The 21,778-nt window shown below is 36.5% G+C and overlaps 1 protein-coding gene across 3 annotated transcripts in view; it reads right to left on the bottom strand.

Annotated features, from left to right (window-relative positions):
• EGFR (epidermal growth factor receptor) overlaps positions 1–21,778 on the bottom strand; it is a 197,037-nt gene that overhangs the window by 57,792 nt on the left and 117,467 nt on the right. For all 3 annotated transcript variants that reach the window (XM_032238167.1, XM_032238166.1, XM_032238168.1), the window contains exons 2-6: positions 18,291–18,442; positions 6,115–6,292; positions 4,975–5,133; positions 2,153–2,221; positions 367–485 (exon numbers count right to left, since the gene is read on the bottom strand). In XM_032238167.1, coding sequence (XP_032094058.1) covers positions 367–485; positions 2,153–2,221; positions 4,975–5,133; positions 6,115–6,292; positions 18,291–18,442 — 677 coding nt within the window. The remainder of the gene's footprint in view (positions 1–366; positions 486–2,152; positions 2,222–4,974; positions 5,134–6,114; positions 6,293–18,290; positions 18,443–21,778) is intronic.

Here is a 21,778-nt window from a genome sequence, read left to right on the forward strand (position 1 = left end):
AAGAGCAATAATGGGATTCATATGGGATTTTCCTATATTTCTCTTCCAGGACATATGTAGAGAGACCAAATAAAAATGTAAATATAATTTGGGACTAACTAATAATAGCTAGATAATTATAACTAAAAGAAATGGCTACACTGTTGAAATACAACCTTATTGAATTTCTTGGAATACTTTAAGAATGAGATTAAAGCACAAAGTTTAATTTTTAATTTTATTATTTTTGTTATATTACTTTTTATTGCTTTATTCTCTATTTATTGTAGTTAATACCTGAAAAAGAAATCTAAGTGCACTAATCTGATTTTTGATTTCCTTTTTTATATTGCTAAAATGCTATGCAAGTTTCTATAGCTTCCTTACCAAGCAGTCACTTTCTTTAGGACCTGTACATCCTGCTGCGCACTGAGTATGACAGCAGTCACTTGGCAATCTTCCCTTGCATCGACCTGAGCACTGTGCTGCACAGTCAATCTTAGTTACTGAAAGTTAAAAATACCACAAGTTAAACTACATCATATTTTACAAATAAAAATGTTTCAGAAAACACAAATATTATTTGATTGAATCACAGCTTAGTTACAGGTAGTCCTCAACTTGCAACCATTCACTTAGTGATCATTTGAAGTTACAATGGCATTGAAAAAAGTGATTTATAAGCATTTTTCAAACTTATGACCATTTAAGCATCCCCGATGGTCACCTGATCAAATATGCTTGGCACCTAATTCAAGTGATAACCTTTTCCGCCTTTTGCCCAGTACTCTTAAATATCTTCATAAACTATTTACATGAGAGCACAGAAGGGGAACTCATCAAATTTGCAGAGGACACCAAGCTGGCAGGAACAGCCAGTTTCCCAGAAGATGGAACATTGGGCCCTATCAACTAAAGTAAAATTAAATGTAGACAAAGCCAAATTTTACACTTAGGCAACAAAAACGAAATGTACAGGTACAGATTAGATGGAACATTGTTCAAAAGCAGTAATTGCAAGAAGGATCTTGGAGTCCAAGTAGACAATCACTTAAATATGAGTCAGTAGTGTGCTGCAGCTGTCAAAAGAGCCAATGCAACTCTAGGCTATATTAATAGAGGGACAGAATCAAGCTCACATGAAGTATTAATAAGGCCTTGGTAAAACCACATTTGGAATGCTGCATCCAGTTTTGGTCACAATATAAAAAAAGTTGTTAAGACACTGGAAAGAGTGCGGAGAAGAACAACAAAGATGATTAGGAGGCTACAGGCTAAAACTTATGAAGAACAGTTGCAAGAATTGGGTATGTCTAGTTTAGTGAAAACGATAACTAAGGGTGACATGATAGCAGTGTTCCAATATCTGAAGGGCTGTCACAAAGTAGAGGGGGTCAACTTATTTTCCAAAGGACAGAAGACAAGACAAGAAGCAATGATTGGAAACTAACCAAAGGGAGAAGCAACCTAAAACTAAGGAGAAATATCCTGGCAGTGAGAATTATCAACCAGTGAAACAGCTTGCCTTCAGGATTTATGGTGCTCCAGCACTGGAGGCTTTTAAGAAGAGACTGGAAAAGCTATTTATCTGAAGTAGTGTAGGGTCTCCTGCTTGAGCAGGAGGTTAGACTAGAAGACTTCCAGGGTCTGTCCAATTATCTTTTTGACAAGCAAGGTCAATGGGAAAACCAGATTTATTTAACAGCTGTTTAAATAAACAATTTCAGTGATTCAGTTAACAGCTGTGGCAAGAAAAGTTGTAAAATGGGGCAAAATTCACTTAGCTGTCTCACTTAACAAAATAAATTTTGGACTCAATTGTGGTTATTAAGTCGAGGACTACCTGTACACTGTTTCTTTTTGAGGACTAGGAATCTAAAACCAATGGAAACAAGATTTACATTTTGCAGTTTGCAAAATGAGGCAAAACCAGCTGATTTTTATGGTATAAGAGAATAGCCAGAAGATATAAAAAGTCTACTTACCAGTAATTTACTTACACATTAAATTGCTATCCTATCCTATCCTATCCTATCCTATCCTATCCTATCCTATCCTATCCTATCCTATCCTATCTAACCCTACGCTATCCTACATTATCCTACCCTACCTTACTCTACCTTACCCTATACTATTTCAGCAGAAGGGGGGGGAAATCAATCTATGTTCTTACATATTTGGCAATTCTCTTCACCAGGACCCCAGCAATGCTCTCTTGTGCAATTCGGATGACAAGGAGAACCTAAGAGAAAAAATACAGAATGTCTCTGAACATTATAAATGTATTCTTGCTATTTTTAAGGAAAGCTCAAATTTTATAGGAATTTTTTAGCAAGTCAATAACAGTTGTCAGAAGCCACATTCTTGGCATTATGAATCCCAAACCCAATATTTTACCAATTGCCAAATTTTTCCATGCTTAGCTTTCATGTGTATTATTACTTGCATCCAAATAATCAGTGATGTCAGGTTTACTAATAGTTGAAAACTGTGCCCTTTAAATAAAATTATTTACTTATCAATACTACTTATTAAAAATTATTTATATGCTCTGAAATAAAGCTGACTACTGATTCCTAAGGGTAGGAATGAGTATCAGCAAAATAAATGAAACTTTATGTCAATGAAACAAATACATTTTGGGAGGATTTTTCCTTCCAAATTTAAGATATAATTACATTTCTTTATAAAGAAATCAAATCATTTTAGTGTTATGCTACTGGGAATTCTGGGCGTGGTAACCATAATACAATTTGGGATAGTTAGCAATTATATTTCATGAATTATTCTATATTATTAAGTATAAAAATAACTTTAACTTTCTGATTTACTATTTCTATATGCAAAGTTGCTAATGAGCAAAAATGAGAACTGTGATTTTATTTTTTATTATTTAGTGTATAAGGAGAAGATGACAGAAGAGAAGTAAAACATATATGCATAGTCTACATAATTATATATAAAACTTCTATGAGGATAGTGTAGTGGACTCATAACTGGATTGAGTTATCCAATTCAGCAATCCAGGTAATCATCTCTGTCACTGCTTCATGCAGATCTTCTAGTGAACCAGAGAACATATCTCATGGACAATCTTGCACAATATGCTTAATAGTTTGCATATCGACAGCACAATCCAACAAGAGAATCTTTCCATCCTATTGATACAGAGCAGGGGAACGTCTTCCAGCATCATACCTAATCCTGTTCAATTTCATCCAAACAGAGCGAAGCAGATTAAAACAAGGTTGTTTGGTAGAAGAATCATTAATGTCAATAAAGGAGAATATTTGTAGCTCAGGGTTGAAATTAGGGGTGCTCGATGCTCTCTGAGCTTTCTTGCAGACATTTCATTACTGAATCTTTAAACTAGCACTGATGATGTTACAGTAATGAAATAAAACAACCAACCTCAGAGAGCACCAAATATCACTGATGGTCAGGCAACAAGAAGGTACCTTGGACCATTCCTCTGTCCAGGAGTTCCAGAATGAGATGCAATATGCCAGAAATGATACACATTGTCTGATGGAGTTGGACATCAACCATGTGGAAGTGGGCTATATTAAGTTACACAAGTTGGCACAATATTCAGCTGTGGAATAAACCAAAGTCAAGGTTGCTGTTCATAGAGTGCTAGCATCAGCACCTAGGATGTTTTAGTCTGTACTGTGGTACAAATACCACATTCAAATCATAGTATAAAAGTCTATTGTGAGAATCATGGTAACTCCTGGTCTTCTACACTTTGCCCTTTCTTTAGAGCACAAAAGGTGATTTAAGAGGAGCATAACCCAAACAATGTGAGGTGAAAAATTCCAGTAGCAGCAGTAGAATTTTTAACAGCACAAAGAGGAATTGTGATAATATCAATATTTAACACAGAATTTGCATAGTGGTTGTTTTTTTAAAAAAATGATGATACATAGGAAAAATATTGTTTTGAAATCATTTAGTGTAGAGAAGAAAATAAATAATTAATAGACTTTATACAGTATGTTTTAAAATAACTAGCATTTTAGGTCAAGATCTGAATTTCATGTCAATTTTTGACTTGCATCTCTATCCCAACAAAATAAAGAAAAAATTGAATTTGATGATTTATCAAAACATACAGTTTTGATTTGAAAAAAAAAGATCAGTGAAACAGAAACAATGCATGAATAAATCATAATCATGTTTAATAGAGTTCAGGATTATTTGCTGTGGCTATCTCGCCATGGCCATCTTGTCTGGCTGTGGCTGATTTGGCCCTGACAACTCCCATGGGACAACTCACTGTGGGACAATTAGACATAGGATAACTCAACATGAGATAGCTGTACTGTTATCTGCCACTGTTTCTTTGACATTATTTTAATTCTTGTCATTCACAGTTCATTTTGTCATTCCTTTAGGGTGCTTTCTGTAATGATTCTACTCCACCATTTCTTCATTATCATTTAAAAAATGCTAATGGAGACACAAAATGAAATGTAAATGACAAAAATTAAAATAATGTTGAAGAAACAGTTACAGATAACAGTATAAATATTTCACATTGAATTATCCTGCATTGAATTGTCCTCCCAGTGAGTTGTCACGTGGCAGTTGGCTATGTCGAGTTGGTCAGGCTGAGCCGGCTACAGCAATTTGTCTCATTCTGTGTTTAATATAGTAATTATAATAATTAATACTTATTCATTAATTAATTTGAATCCATGCTCAAATGCTGCCAAAGTTTGCCAGAGGTAGTATAATGTGCACAAAAATACACACATGCATGATATACACACACACAAACACACCCATCCACAGTAATATATTTTATATGCAATAAAAATATTGCAAAGTATATACTAAATATAGTTTCAAAAGGCAAATAAATCACTAAATAAATAACTCTTTAAAAAGAGTTTATTTATTTTCTATTGGGCAAACACTTATTATTATTATAAAGTTACATGAAATAAATCCTGCATTGTTTCTTTAGAATTATATGTCTCCTCTACTTACAGGATATGTGAGAGTCTATTGACCCCTTTGTTTTTTCACTGGTGTCAAACTGTACAAAACTCTGAAAATTATTTTTATCAAAAATGTCATCCCACAGAACATTTTCCATGTTGCAGAGATAAGGGTTACTCCTGAACTTTACTCCTCCATTTAGAATTTCTGCCAAAAGAAATTAGGATAAAGACACAGATTATTACACATGGTTTGATTTTCATATTTTAAAAATTACACAAGCATAATCATTCCCATTTATTTTGATGAAATATCATTCATGAGATAGCAGAATCCAATTAATAATTAATAAATTTTAAATGTATAAAGAATGTAGAAAATACAAAAAATACTAAAAGCAAGCATACCCTGTTTCCCCGAAAATAAGACCTCCCCGGATAATAAACCCAATCGGGCTTTTGAGTGAATGCACTAAAATAAGCCCTCCTCCCAAAATAAGCCCTCCCTGAAAATATTGCAACACAGCAGCAGCCATGAGGTGACCACCCTCACTGCCTCCTGCTGTCTCTAAGACCTCCTGCTGCCAAAATAAAGCCTTCTGTATCTGAGTATCGAATCATAGGTGTAGCCCAGGTATTTATGGCTTTTATGATGTTTCCTCCACTCAATTTGGACTTTAATATCTTGCGAATTCATCAAATGTACTTGGCTGAAGTTAATTCCTTGACTTTATTATGCATTAAGTCAGAGGCCTCTAAAATCCCCAAGTACTTGTAGCCTTCTTCTGGTTTTACTGCCTTTATCATTTCTTCATTCTCAAATTTTATTCCGTCATCTTCTATGACGTTGCCTGCTTTGGTTGCCATTGTTGCACATTTGTCAATTCCAAACTGTCTTCTCCTCCTCCTCCTCCTGTTCTTCTTGTTCTTGTTCTTGTTCTTGTTCTTCTTCTTCTTGTTCTTCTTCTTCTTGTTCTTCTTCTCCTCCTCCTCCTCCTCCTCCTCTTCTTCAAAAATAAGGCAAAGTGCTTATTTCAGAGGTCAAAAGAAAGTAAGACCCTGTCTTATTTTTGGGGAAACACGGTACAAATTTACCATATACTGTATGTATATTTTTATTAATATAATTATATAATTAATAATATAAGCATTTGTTAAATTTTTATTCTTTTCCTTCTAAATTTCTCACCTGTCAAGTGTCTTAATGGCAGCTCTTCAAGTCCCTTTGTACCATTGTGATTTAATAAAATTGCTAGTGCAGCATTTTCATAAAGTGTGTTCCCTCGTATTATCTGGAGATTCTCCAAAGGAATAGTTTTCACTGCATTCATTGCTATAACCACATAGCCAGCCACTTCTTGTATACTCTGGAAGATATGGAAGACAAACGTATGCAAAATATAGAGATGGAGACTAAAGCAAATTCTTTTCTTTTACCTTACATTTGCTAAGTATATTTAGGAGAAACACCTCCCTCAAATATGTAATATGCAAATTAAGTAACTTCCATATACTATTCATAAATTCAAAATAGCTCATTATTAAGACTTACAAAGATAAATTCCAGAAATATAAGATAATGTTTATCTCTTTTGTTTATATAGCTGGTATTCAAGATATAATAAAGTTAAAACAGCAAATAATCTTACAGAAATAAAAGACAATTAAAGACATAAATTTTGAGAGACCTACATTTAAATAACCAAATGTATTAAACCAATGTGTACACTGTTCCAGTTCCTGGAGGAAATGCTAGTCTTCCAAGTCTTAAAAAGAGCAGGCTGTGTTGGGGACATCTGGAGCAGGGCAATTGAAAGGGGAAATAGCATTCCATTCCAAATCTCCGTGGTGCCACAAATGGTATTAAATTATAGGACCCGAAAAATGCCACATTATTAAAAGGCATAGATATTTGGAAATAGATGAGCTGCAAAGACACAAAGGGCTTTTATCTAGATTGTATTTGCACATAAGAAAACCAGTTCATCTTTATTCCTTCCTGTTCCAATTCTTGCATAGATTTAAGTTCACCCTCTGCATTCAATATTTCACCATATCTAACTGTTTGTTCCTTTTTGTATATTATTGAGTATGAAAAGGCTTCAATGGTTGATAGCCAGACTGGAATTTTTAGATAGTATTGTCTTTTAGTCTTCTCCCAATTTAGTAGCAAAGCCTCCCGTAGATAGTGTCTTCTAAAATACCCCTTGATTTGATTCCCTTGTACCATAAAAAGGCATGCCATCCCAGCAATAGATCATGTCCTTCAACAGTCAATAATCTAGTGTTCCTTAATGTTATCCATTCTTTAACCCACATCAATCTTGCTGCCTGGTAATATAATTTCCAGTTGGGAAGGCACAGTCCGGCCTCCTGTTCTTGCATCTTGTAACAGTTTTAGTTTTATTCTTGCTTTCCCCCCCTGCCATATGTACTTCAACACTATTTTATTTAAGTCATTGAAGTATTCCTTCCCTAGTCTAATTGGAATTGTCTGGAACAGATACAAGATTCTAGGTAAAATGTTCATTTTAATTGTAGATATTCTCCCTATCATTGATAATTGTAAATTTTCCCATTTCTTCAGGTCAATTGCAATCTGCTGTTTAAGCTTATAGTAATTGTTCTCTTAAGAGCACTACATCTTGCTGTTAAGTATATCCCCAAGTATTTAACCTTATTCTTAACCTGCATCTTCAAAGTTCTTGCCAGTTCTTCCTTTTGTCTTGTTGATATATTCTTTGTCAAGATCTTCATTTTATCTTTATTTATTTTCAGTCCTGCTACTTTTCCATATTCCTCTATTTTTTATATCAGTTTAGGTGCTGTTTCTAATGGATCCTCTAGGATGAAAACCAAATCATCTTCGAATGCTTGTAGCTTATATTCTTCCTTTTTGATTCTCATTCCTTTAATTTCTTTTCCTTCTCTGATGTTTCTATTTAAAACTTCTAATATTAAGACAAAAAGTAAAGGTGATAGTGGGCAGTCTTGTCTCATCCATTTCTTTATTTCAATGGACTCTGTCAGGTCCCCATTAATCATTATCTTAGCTGTTTATTTATGGTATATAGTTTGTATGGCTTGAGTAAATTTCTCACCAAAACCCATCTGTTCCAATTGTGACAACATAAAACACCAATTAACGTTATCAAATGCCTTCTGTACATCCAAGAACATCAAAGCCAATTGTTTTTCGGGATGCGCCTCATAATATTCCAAAGTATCTAAAATTATTCTCATATTATCTTTAATTTGTTTCTTTGATAGAAACCCATTTTGATCAGGATGAATAAAATTATTTAAATATTTTTTAAGTTGTTCTGCCAATATTGACACAAACAACTTATAGTCTGAATTTAACAGGGAAATCGGTCTGTAATTCTTAATTTGTAGTAAATCGGCCTCCTCTTTTGGCAAAAGTGTAATATATGCTTCAGACCATGATTTGGGTATCCTTTTCTCTGACATCACCTCATTCATAACTTCTAACAATGGAAGAGACAACGATTCCTGCAGGGGCTTATAAAGTTCCACTGATAGCTCATCCGGGCCTGGGGCCTTCCCATTCTTTTGTTTTTTAAGTGCTTTGGTTAGCTCCATCATAGTTATTTTGCCTTCTAGCATTGTTACAGTTTCTTTGGGTATCTGGATAGCTTAGCTTCCTGTAAATATTGTTTAACACCTGCCTCTTCTGTGTTCTCTTGATCATATAGTTTACCATAGTAGTCTTATATAATCTTTTTCTTTTCTTCATTCCCATAACAGGTTTAACCGTGATCATCTGTTAACTGAAGTATTTTCTTTGATTTTCTCTCTTTTCTCAGTTTATATGCCAACCATCTATCTGGTTTGTTTGCATTTTCAAAATAATTCTGTTTAGCACCCCTAATTTTTTGAGCTAATTCCTCCTTTTCCATTAACCCCATTCTGTTTTTAATCGTGTCCATTTTTACTTTGATATCCTTCTTTTGTGGGGATTTCCTTAATTCTTTTTCAAGTATTCGTCTTTTTTATGTTTCTCTTCCTTGTATAGTCAATTATCAAGCCTCTGGTATAGGCCTTCATTGTATCCCAGAGGTTCTGTATTGATGTATCTTCTTTTCTATTTTCTTTGAAGAAGAAGCTCAATTCCTTTTCCATTTTCTATACAGTCTTTCTCTTTTAATATAGAATTATTTAACATCCACTTAGATCTTTTTCTTTGTCCTTTCCATTTAATTGTCATTGGATTGTGGTCTGCCCAAGTACTTGTTTCAATCTCAATTTCCTGTATATTATAAACCAATTCAGTTGTTACCCATATCATATCGATTCTGGAATGGGATAAATGTCTATTTGAGTAAAAAGTATATTGTTTTTAAGTGAGGTTTCTCTCTCTCTCCAAACATCTTTTAAACCTATTTCATTGATCATTAAAAAAAAAGATTTGGGGAGGACTTCCGGTGGCACTGTAGGCGTTGAAGAACATTCCTGTGGGAACGCCAGCCCTGTGATCGCGTTTAAGCTGCTAGAACAGCGTAAATCAACTGTCAAGCGGCTTGAAAACTCTCCCCTCAGGAAAAGAGGGGGAGGTGAGCAGCCGGGCAAGGGTAGAGCTCCCCATAGACCCCCCCAGGAGTAATTCTGGGGCTCAAAGGGTGAGAGCCTCCCAGCAGCCTGACAAAGCTCTGCATCCTGGGATGCTTCTGCTGTAGCAGAACAAAACGCCACGACCATCCCTGCAATCAATGTTTTAATCTACACTTGAATAAGAAGCAGGCAGAGCAAAGACAGGAGTGATTATAACTGCAAGTACAAACTTTATCTCTGATGCAGTATCACTTCCTTCTGTGAAGATTGAGGAGAACAAAGGGTAATAAAGATGGCATCTAGAAATCAAAGGGTGTGATGAAAGTGAAACAAAAGGAAAGTATTTATTAAGTTCTTGTTAACATCGTTAAAAGAATCAAGAGCTCAAGATTAAAGAAAACAGAATTGGTTTACTAATAAATTATAAGATCTAACAAGTTTGGGGATTAAGTGGACTTTTTGGACTCAATAATTTGGCTGTTAGAAAGTGTGAGTTGAGTATTTGGAAATGGCTTCAAAACAAATAAAAATAAGTGCCTCTAAGAGTGCTGGAAGTCTCCCAGCCCAGCCACCTAAATTGCAGTCTTTATTACCTTTAGCAGATACACAACAGTGACATTTGAAGCCCTCCAAGGCGTTTTAAAGGCACAAGCCTCACTTTTGCAAGAAAAAATTACAACTGCCCTTAAAGATGTGTCTGATGAAATGTTTGAAATTAAGGACTTAATTCAAACCCGCAATCAACAAATAAGAGAGGATATAGTGGATGCATTTAAGAGTTTGTTTGGTTATGTAACATCACGGGAGGATAGGGTGGAAGAAATTATTCAGTCTAATGTGAATTTGGAGAACAAAGTTGATGAGGTTCAAATCAAGATTGAAAAACCAGAGGCAGAAGTTACAATGATACAATACAGAGCGATGGAATTTGCTTTGAGAATAAGAGGCCTGAAAGAAAATAACCAAGAAAATTTGAAAGAAACTTTTGCAGAAGCTTTCGCTCAGTTAATTGGTGAACCAAAAGCAGAATATGATTGGCAGATTGAAAAAAATTATCGTGTTAATTCATGGATTGCTAGACAGAGACAACTACCAAGAGATATTGTAATCTACTTTGTTACCAGGAAAACAAGGAATGGAATATTACAAGCGACTTACGAAAGCAAACTACAAGTGGCAGAACAGGAGGTGGCAGTACTGAAGGAAATTCCCCCTAAAATGTTGAGATCCAGAAAGGATTATGCCTTCCTAGTTGATGAACTTAGAAATCGCCAGATACAGTATAGATGGGAGGCTCCAGACGGATTGGTGGTGAATTACTTAGAAGAAAGATATCATCTTAATTCAGTTTGGAAGGCAAAAGATTTTTACAGTAATGTACTAAAGACTGGATACCCACCATCTCCAGGATAAATCAAAAAGAAGAATCAGAAAAATTAACAGGATGTGAGATAGTAAAAAAGGTTATATACTTAGGAGTTTATATTACAATTTTAAATGGGAAATTACATAAGTATAATTATGAACCATTATGGCACAAAATATAGATAGAAATGAATAAATGGGAGAAATTACAATATGCTGGGAAGGATAACAGTAGTAAAAATGAACGTCTTGCTTAAGTTTTTATTTCTTCTTCAAATGATACCAATATTTTAAAAAGATGCAAATATGGAAGAATGGTAGAAAGGTATTGATAACTTTGTTTAATAATGATGGAAACATGGGAAAAGATTTGGGTAAAAAATGTAAAATTTATGCAAGCTTAAAACTTGATAGAGAGTTTTTATAAGATATTTTATAGATGGTATTTAGATCCTAAAAAGTTAGCTTGTATGTATCCGAATTTATAATTTAAATGTTGGAGATGTGATTGTGTTGATGCTATGTATTATCATGTACGGTGGATTTGTAAAAAAGCTAAAGCATTTTGGATAAAAATATGGTGGATTATTTAAAATATTTTTAAAAAGAGGATAAAGTTCACTCCTCAGTTGTTTTTGCTAGGTATAATTACAGACTGTACAGTTATAGAGACTAATTTGATTCTGAATTTAATAACGACAACAAGATTGCTGGAAGAAGGAAGAATTGCTTATTATTCAAGAATGGACGTTAAAAGTAGTATACTTAGCAGAGATGGCTAAAATTTCAGCATATTGGAAAGATTATTCAGCTGAGAAATAAAGGTTGGAATAGAGAAGATGGATTGACTACATTCAAAATAAACATTGGACTAAGGAACTTCAATTAGCTTATGAATGAACAAGGAATGTTATAATTTATCTAGATTTAGCTTAATAAAAGGGGAGTTAAAGTGCAAGAGGGAGGTAAGATGTTATAGTTAGTTAACTTATGTTAGTGTATGATTGTTAAATGTTTATACCCTGTATTTTGCTCTGGGAAGTTGGGGGAGGGAGGGTTGGAGGGATGGCAGCATTGGGGTGGAGGGAGGGAAGGGGAAATATCTGTAAAATGTATTAAAACTTTTCAATAAAAAAAACTTTCTCAGCATTGGAAAAGGCACATAGTGACTGTCAAGAAAGATCAAGCTGTTGAGAAAGGCTGGAAGTAAAAAAAAGATTTGGGGAGTAACTTTCTATTTAACTTTGTTGTTTTTTGTGTAGTCCATATTCTTGTCTACAATTCTGTTGAAATCTCCCATCATGCAAATACTTGTGTAATCCAAATCAATTATTTTCCTGTGTAGTATTCTGTAAAATTCATCTTGTTTATCATTAGGTGCATAAATTGCTATTAAAAGTATTTTCTTATTATTATCCATAATTTCCACTATTAAAATTCTTCCATCATCATCTGTATAGATTTGTTCCACTGGGATTGTATCTTTAATATAAAAGATAACTCCTCTTTTCTTGCAACTTGCCAATGAAGTAAATATTGTCCCAAGTTTTGGTTGCACTAATAAATGTTCATATTGCTTCTGAATATGCACTTCTTGTAGACAAATTATATCCGGTTTTAGTTTTCCTAGTTTTAGGAAAACTAAAAAAAAACTAGTTTTCCTAGTTTTAGTTTTCCTAGTTTCTTTTATTTGCTGCATTAAGTCCATTTATATTAATTGAGATCATTTTTTTCTCTTCCATGTTTATGTTTTATACGTAGAATTTATTGCTCTAGTGGATCTCGGTTCTCATGGTTCTCTAAAGTCCACACCACCTACAGAACCTTCTTCTATCTCAATCCCACCTACAGCTCCTTCTTCTTTCTCAGTCACAGCTGTAGACACCACTTGGAGTTCTTTCACTATTTCTTCATTTTTAGCCTTCCCTCTCAAATGTTCTGCAAAAAATGCTTCTGCTTTTTCAGTTGAGTCTATTCTGTATCTTTGCCCTTGCCATACCAACATTAAATCTTCTGGCATCAGCTATCTGTAATTAATGCCTTTTTTGAGTAGAATTTTAGTCAGAAATTGATATTCTCTTCTCAACTCTCTCACTTTTCTTAGAATTTGCTTTAAGACTACAATCTCCTTGCCTTTGTACTCCAATTTTCTGTCTCTTGCTTTTTGAAGTATTTGCATCTTAATTGCTCTTAGTAAATCTTACATGAACTTCCCTTGGAAGATCAATTCTCGCTGCATATCTTGTATATACTCGAAATGCCTCATCTATAGCATCCACTATCTTCACCTGGATTATCTCAAGGACATCTTTCAGAATTTGTCATTATTTGTAACAATTTCAATGTTTGTACAATGTTTTCCGTTCGTTGTTCAATATTTCCCATTCATTGTTCTATTGTCTCAATTTTTTTCCATGTTCTATGTTCTCTTTTCAATTATATCTGTCTTTGCATGTAACTTCTGGATTCCCTGCATAATCATCTTTAATGTAACACCCTTTTCTTTCTCCTGCTGCAACATTGTTTGAATTGATCTTTGGCCTCCTGCTGGTGGGGAGGAGGGTGTTGTTGTTGCTGAACCACTGGTTGTTAATTTTTTACTCATCTTCAAATTCTTCTATATTATATTTCATTAAATATGGGAATAAGTTGTAATTCAAGGTGACCCTGGGGTAGTCAAAAATAAGAAAAAATAAAAAGGAGAGTTGGACCAAAAAAGGAAAAAGCCCAAAAGAAAAACAAAAAGGAAAAGGAGAGCAGACCTACTGTGAGAATCAAAAAAGCAAAAAAAAGGAAGAAAGAAAGAAAAGAGAAAACAAGGTAAAGATAAACATCTTCGACCTCTTCTATGCCCTTATCCAATTAGATCCAGTTAAAAAAGAAAAAAAGAGAAACAATTCCAAGATAAAAGTATTGCAATGTGTAAAGGCAAGGATTGTGAAGAAAAAGTATTTAAATTCTCCCGCAGTCCAATTCAACCAAAACAAGATAGCAAATGTCTCCAAAGGATGAGAGAAGAACAAAAATTTAAAAAAAAACCAGAGGGGAAAGTTTTCACAACAGTGAAGTATACCCACTGCCACCAGAAAAAAAAGTTTCAAAACTTTTATAAAATGAAAGCCTTTTCAAGACCACTCTAGGCTTTCTCTTAAAGTTGTTATTTATACTTTCCAGGCAGCTTCAAACACTAAGGATTTCAAAGTGAGCACTTGTGTAAATAACCGTGCTCATCTCCTATCAATCCCTGGTTAATTACCGTGGCTTTGGAAAGAACAGCCTTTCTCCAAACATCCATACAAAAATGGAAACAATATTTCAAAGCTTCTAGATGGCAGTGTTACTTATTTCTCACTTTTCCTCTCTGTATTACGTTCTCTGCCTTTGGTATAAAAAATAAAAAAATAAAAAGCCAAATGGTAAGAAAGAAAAAAATACAATACTTTAAACTGAGAAAGAGATTCTCAAATAATAAAGTTTAGTTGTCAAAGAGTCCAAATGGAAAAAAAAAGAAAATAAGCCAATCCCATTTAAAACTGTGCTACATTGAAAGTCCAGTCAAGCTTCCGACAATAAAAAGGAAAAAGAAAAAGAGGAAACTTTCATTTTGACTATCCCTTAAAATACGCTGCTTACTCTCTCATCAGTCTTCATTTAACTTAAGTCTCTTCATTTAGGGTGTTCTCTCAAATAAAAAAATTTAAAACTCTCATCAAAAATGATACACTTCCTTCCTGCTCTTTTACTTGTGGAGCTGTCGGCAGTTTCAGCAACTTTTATGGCTGCTTCATTGCCTCCGGCAACAGGGGCTTTTCCTGGATCACCAGAGTCTTTGAGGGTGCTTCTGGGCTTTCAAGACATTCCATGAATTGCATCTGAAAAGCCAGTATAGTTTGCAAAAGTAGCAGAATTACAGAGACATGTTGCATTATTTTATTCTAAATGAGTTAAAGTGACCATTTACCAATTCATATTGACCAGTGAGTTAATCCTAAATGAAATCAACTGTCCTTTGAAAGGACAGATATTGAGGCTGAAGTTCAAATTTTTTGGCCACCAAATAAATTGTGACCATCAAATGAGAAGAAAGGAGTCATTGGAAAAGTTCTTGATGTTGGGAAAGATTGAAGAGAAAATGAGAAGAAGATTGTAGAGGATGAGACGATTAGATAGTGTCCTTGATGCAATTAACATGCATTTGGGCAAACTCCAATAGACAGTAGAGGACAGAGAGGCCTGGCGTATTATGGACCATAAGGTCATGAAGTGTCAGACACAGCTTACCGACTGAACAACAACAACCAATCATAGGAAATCATACAATGAAAGTAGATCTTGCTTGAAATGCATATAGCAATAGCACTTAGACTTATAATACCGTTTTATAGTGCTTTACAGCCCTCTCTAAGCAGTTTACAGAGTCAGCATATTGCCTCCAACAAAAACAATCATTTTACCAACCTCGGAAGGATGGAAGGCTGAGTCAACCTTGAGCTAGTGAGACCCAAACTGCCAAACTGCTGGCAATCAGTGATCAACAGAAGTAGCCTGCAGTACTGTATTCTAACCCCTGCACCACCACAGCTCATATTTTCATTGTCTTGAGCAAATTTAATATAACAAAAATTCTTCATGTGTTTGTTCATGAAAGTGTGTGAGAATAGATTGTTCCTGAGTTCCCCATGTTGTATTACTTAGAGTTCTCTTATTTAGCTCCAAGAATTAATGAGGGTACAGAAAAACTGCATGTAGAGCATTAGAATGTACAGAATGATATGTTGGGAGCAGTGGTGGGTTTCAAATTTTTTACTACCTATTCTGTGGGTGTGGCCTACTTTGTGGGCATGCCTTGGTGGTCATGTGACCAGGTGGGCATGGCCAACTTGTAAAATGTGATGAAACTCATTTAACAACAAAGCTTAGCAATGAAAATTTTGGGCTCAATTGTGGTCATGTTCTCTTTCTTTCTTTCCTTCCTTCTTTCTCTTTCCTTCCTTCCTTCTCTCTCTCTCTCTCCTCCTCCTCCCTCTCTCCCTCCTTCCTTCCTCTTCTTTCTCTCTTACTCTTTCCCTGAAATGAATGTGCTGGCCTCTGGCTCTAATCAGTCCTTACTGTGGCTAATAGTTTCTGAAATTTTCTTATTTAGAGACAGTAATGCTACCAGATATAATTTATTAGGCATAATTACTTCAAAAATACACCATTTAGTGCCTCTTAGATTTTGGCTTGCTGGGAAATGTGATAGAAACTTGCATAGTATGTTGTGATTTTTTTGTTAGATTCTGGAATAAATTATCCTTATCCATCAGGACTTATATTCTATTTATCAATAGACACATAGCATAGTCTGGTTGAATACTATTGGATGACTAGCTGAATTCTGGAAATGGATGATTATGAAAGAGAATGTCTAGATTGATCTAGAAATTATGAACTTAACTTTAGGAGGAGGAGCTTTTAAAAAGCACTCTAGAACAATCATAATGGCCCTATAGGTCAGTGACAAGATGCTCAGGTATGTTGAGATTGATGCTAGCTGGATCCAGGCATTTGTTTCTATTTATGATTGTACTCTCTAAACAGGTCCATTTAACACCTATTTTGTTGATCTCCAGTTGTCAAGCAAAAATATTTTCATTCAACACCTTTAATTAACTATACTCTTAAGCTGTGTCTTAAAGCCGCTTTGATCTCTCTGGATCTATTTTCAAACTTGTAAAAAAGTGTTCTACTTTTTGCTATTTACAGTTACAGTAGCTGGATTTTCACTTGTTTTTTTTTTGTATGGATAGATATGGATCTTTCTCTTTCTTTCTCTCCCCCTTCTCTCTCACACACACATAACCCTTCACAACCCCCCCCTCCTGCAAAAAGCCTAAAACTTATTTTTTAAAAGCATTTTGCACCCAGGGAAAGTCGGAACATGGCACATCAGCCATACACCACCTCCACTGTCTTTGAAGTCTTTCTCTTGTGCTGCCGAAACCCCTCGGCACTCTTCACCTGCGGTCACCCCTTCAACCTCCCACCCGTGGAGGATATGTGGTGCAGATGAGGGGCACTTTTCCCCACCCCCTGAATAGTGCGTAAGCTGAGAAAAGTGAGAGGGAAGAGTAGAGTTGCTCTTTTTTCCGTGGGCCAGAAGGAGGCGAGGTCGCCTCAAGTGCCATCCGGGGAGCCTCAAAGACATCGCTTTTTGGCCCAAAACAAGGTGAGGAAAGAGTCTTTCCAAGCCTCCTCCCACCGCAGACACACCTTCTCTTTTCTCCTGGTGAGATTTGCTGCCAGAAAGGTGACAATTGTGGAGGAAAGTATTTTCAGGTGGAGGATCCCCTCCCTGATTCCAAAAACAGTATGTGCGGAAGGCACTGCCACCTAAAAGCTCTTTCCTCCATGATCCTTGCATCTGCGATGGGAGGAGGCTTGGCGGGTGTCAGAGGGGTGGCGAGTGCTTGGCAGCTCCTGAGAGGGCCAAGGCTTTTCCACTTGCAATGTCTTCACCCTGAGAGCATCGCTGGCAGCTGCTTCCCACAACTCAGGAGGTCTCCACTCTCTCCACTGATGCTTCTCAGCCTGAAAATGCTTTCCTCATGTTTCAGGCCAAGCAGTGTCAGTGGGAAGAATGCGAGAGTGGAGCTGCTCTTTTTTTCTGTGGGGAAGAAGGAGGCAAGGCGGCCTCAGGTACCATCTGAGGAAAGCCCTTCAGAGGCGTCACTTCTCAGCCCAAAAAGCAGCTTCATTCTCTTTGACAGCCACCTCATTGCAGTGGGGTGGGGAGAAATCCATGCATTAGAAGGGTGAGAAGGCCGTCACTAGCAGAAGTTTGGCCTTCTCCCCCCTCTAAAGCATGGATTTCTCCCCACCTCATTGCAAATGAGGCAACTGTCAAAGAGAACGAACTTGGGGCTTCTTCCAGCAGTTAAGTCCTCTGCTCCTGTTCCTTCCTTGGGTGTTGGAAAAGCCCCAAGTTCGTTCTCTTTGACAGCCACTTCATTTGCAATGGGGTGGGGAGAAATCCATGCATTAGAGGGGGAAGAAGGCTGTCCCCAGCAGAAGTGGGGCATGTGGACAGGCGGGGCATGTGGACAGGCAGGGTGAGAGAGTGAGCAAGCAACAACCAGGCTAGCAGGGGGGGAGCAAGCGGGGGAAGGTCAGGGGAGGGACCATACCAGTAAGGGGCCTCTGGGTCTAAGGATATGCAAACGTACGCCTGATTTCCGCTACTGGTATATGCATACGGGTGTGAACCGTTAGGAACCCACCACTGGTTAGGAGTGGAAAACAGAACTTTAACATTTTGGAGCAAAATGTCCACAACATAAAACTGATTCCTAATCCAGATGCATATTGTTCTTTTTAAAGGCAGGTAAAGACATTATGATTCTCTCCATCTCCCATTCAGATTAGAACAATTTAATTCATTTTACAAACCTTTAGAAAAGTAAGATTATAGTTGTAATCCACGTAAGTGATTTCCAGATTGCCAAGCACTACTTCACAGTTCTCATACATTCTCTTAAGGTTGTTATAGTGGTCATCCACACTTGCAAGTTGGGTTAGCTTATTGGTTGTTCCTTGACAAACTGAAGAAAGAATAAACATATCATATAATAAACATGGAAATCTGCATGCAAAACAGGTAAACTATGTGCAGAATATGACTTTTCCAAATAGTGTCAATGTAAATTTTCTCACTGAAATTATTACCATCGCTTGGTATCAGAACATAAAATTTAAAATTACATCTATCTCCAACTGAAACAGGAATGTTATAGAAATAATGAAGGCATTTAATGATATTTTTATGATTATATGCATTATTTACACATAATTATAATAGTATAATTATTATTCAAACAATAATCATTCTGAAGACATGCATTTAATAGTACTTGGAAAGCAAATATGGCTGTTAGCTCATTTCAACCAATACTATTATTTCAGTCATAACAAATTATGATTCAATGTAAAATGTTTTAAAATAGATTTCAATTATAGGGCAAGAGTAACAAGGACAAAGAAATAAAAAACAAGATACTTTAATATATAAAAGTATGGATTTAAATGTAAATAGTATCAGTATCAATAAATTAACAAATAAACTAATAACTATTAAAATTAAGCAAAGATTTTTGTGAGAAAACTGCAGATAATAATAGTAAATCAAAACTGAGGAATACAAAACCAGACATTCCTTATCTCTAATGAATTATAACTTTCAGGATTTATGGAACAACAACTAACATAAAATTTAAAATGTCTCATATATTGGGGCCCTCCCAATGATACTTGGAAGGACTTTGAAAGGCCTAATTATGCGTTTTCATTGGGAAAGATTAATAGCTCTAGGTGGAGAACAATTAAGATTATTCAGGCTTAGAGCTCAGTAAAGAAAAGAAATTACTGTTTGTCTTACCCTCCATTGTTACCTCTCTGGCAAACTGATAGAGATGAATGCAGCTATTTCTGACTTATGAAAGAAGAATTATTCAATTACATGAAATATAATTTGTGTATGATCTACCTTTTAAAGCATTTATTCTAGAAAAAATGTTACCACTAATCACATCGTATGCATATTATTTTTATGCAGCACAATTTTAAATATGACTGCAGTCCCACCTTAGCCATGAAAAACAGCTGGGTGAATGTGGGTTAGTCACTCTCTCTCACCCCAACCCATTTCCCAGGGCTGTTGTGAGAAAAATAGAAGAAGGTGTGTTAAATATGTTCGCTGTCTTGAATTATTTATAAAAATAATAAAGGCGAGTTATAAATAAAATAAAATCCCATGGTATCAATAATAATAAAAATAATGCAAAATATTTTGTTAAAAATCCAATTTCAAGTCTTGCCAACTTACTTCTGATGTCTCATGACCTGGAAGGCAGCAAGTACTTGCCATGTTGTTGGCAAGGACCAGACAATGCAGAGTTAGACCCTGACTGCTTACTTCAACAAGTTTCACAAAATAAGAAACTACTTATCATATTCACTAGTGCTGAAGTTGTTTGTACAGTCTTATTAAATCTTTTGAAATTTTGTACTGATGAATAATAAAAAGCAGTACAAGTCTGAGTGATATTAGAAATCCCAATACTCAATATACAAATATTTCAATTTATTCCATTATATTTCAAAAGTGCCTAATTTAATAATGCACTGCTGTCTCAGGAGAAATTTATATTAAAAATATTCTGTATGCATCTCTTACTTGCTAATTACTTTTTTTTATTGGGGTAAAGAACAAAGAAAAATAAAATTATTGTAACTGCTACCACAAATTCAGATCAAAATAAAAGATTAAAGTATGTAATGAAAAAAAAAACAACCTACAGATTCATACAAAAAAACCAGTATGTAAACAAAATAATTGTGAATACAATTCATATACCAATTACACCTCAAAATTAAGCATGGTTCCTTACCGTAGGAAGCAACAGAATACACTAATCCCTGAGACCTGAACTGTGCTTTTGCAAGCTTTCTTAAAATTAGGTTGGAAGAGATATCTGAATGTCTGGGGCCAAGCTGCAGTATAGGATCTGTAACTGGAGAGACATGACTCTGAATGGGGAAGAAGCTAGCAAAATAATTTGATAATTGGGTGGGGACCATGGCAAAAATGTTTTACACAAAGGGTTCCCCCCAGAGATAGTATTCAGCAGGTTTGGACAAATCGGTAGCAGAATTTTTAACTGGTTTGCCCAACTGCCAAATATCACCTCTGGCTAGCCCCGCCCCCACCTGCCGCTTGCCTCACCCGCCCAGTAACCACTTGCTCTGCCTGCCTAGTCACCACTTGTCCCACCTACCCATTTGCCATTCACCCTGCCCACTCATTTGCTGCTTGCCCTGCCTGCCCGGTCACTGCTTGCCCTGTCTGCTCATTTGCCATTCACCCCGCCCACCCACTTGCCACTTGCCCCACCTGCCCACTCACCCCGGAAGCTTGCAACCACCACTTCTTTCCCAGCCAGAACTGACCCAGCAGTGATGGCTGCAGGGTTCTTGTACCAAAAATTACAGGCCAAAAAAAAGGCCTGAAGTCCCATCGCCACTGCCTTGTTCTTTGAGCCGGCCACATACATGTATGCCATTGCCTGCCAGTATGTGGCAGCACTCCATTGCCAGACCTGGCCAGGAGAATGGCTTGCTCCACCAGAACTGCTTATACAGGTGGTCCTTGAATTATGATCATAATGACGCTTGCCCATTAAGGTCAGAACTCAGGACAAACATTAAATGAACTGCTTGAAGTAACAACCAATCATTCCTGCCCACACACAAACAAACAAACAAACACACACACACACACACACACACACACACACACACACACACACACAGAATTGTCCTAAAAATGCAAGTTCCAGGTGTAGTTATAAAAGAAACAGTCATTGTGATCTCCGGAACTTTAAAATACATTGTTCACTAACCTTAAAGAGATAAAGATGTATAAAGGGAGGTAGAATAGAGAATAGAATGGCTGCCGGATTCCGCCGCTCCGAATGCCTGAGAATAAGAAGACACTAACCGCGGCGCCCAGGACCCCTAACATGGTAACGGAGGGGTTCCTTTTGGGCGCCAGCCTTCAGCCCTCCCAGGGAGGTGGTTGTTTGGGGAGGGGGCCGCCTCTGAGCGGCTCCAGGAACAGCCCCGGAACGACGATATCCCCCCTGGCGTGGTTTTCTGCATCGGCCTTTTTAAACAGCTGGGAAGCGGCGGCGACGGCTTTGTGCGAGAGGCGGAGGCTTTGGCCCCGCTGTTTGGAGGGGTGCCGAACCCCCTCACTGACTGGACAACATCGTGGGGCTGGTTTATGCCCCGAAGAGGGGGTGGGAGGTCCAGGAGAGATGCTTGGACTGGACTGGGACTGGGACCGGGAGGCAGAGGAACTGGTTTCCTGTCTCCGCTAT

Source organism: Thamnophis elegans, chromosome Z, assembly GCF_009769535.1.
Source record: "Thamnophis elegans isolate rThaEle1 chromosome Z, rThaEle1.pri, whole genome shotgun sequence".
Classification (NCBI taxonomy): Eukaryota; Metazoa; Chordata; class Lepidosauria; order Squamata; family Colubridae; genus Thamnophis; species Thamnophis elegans.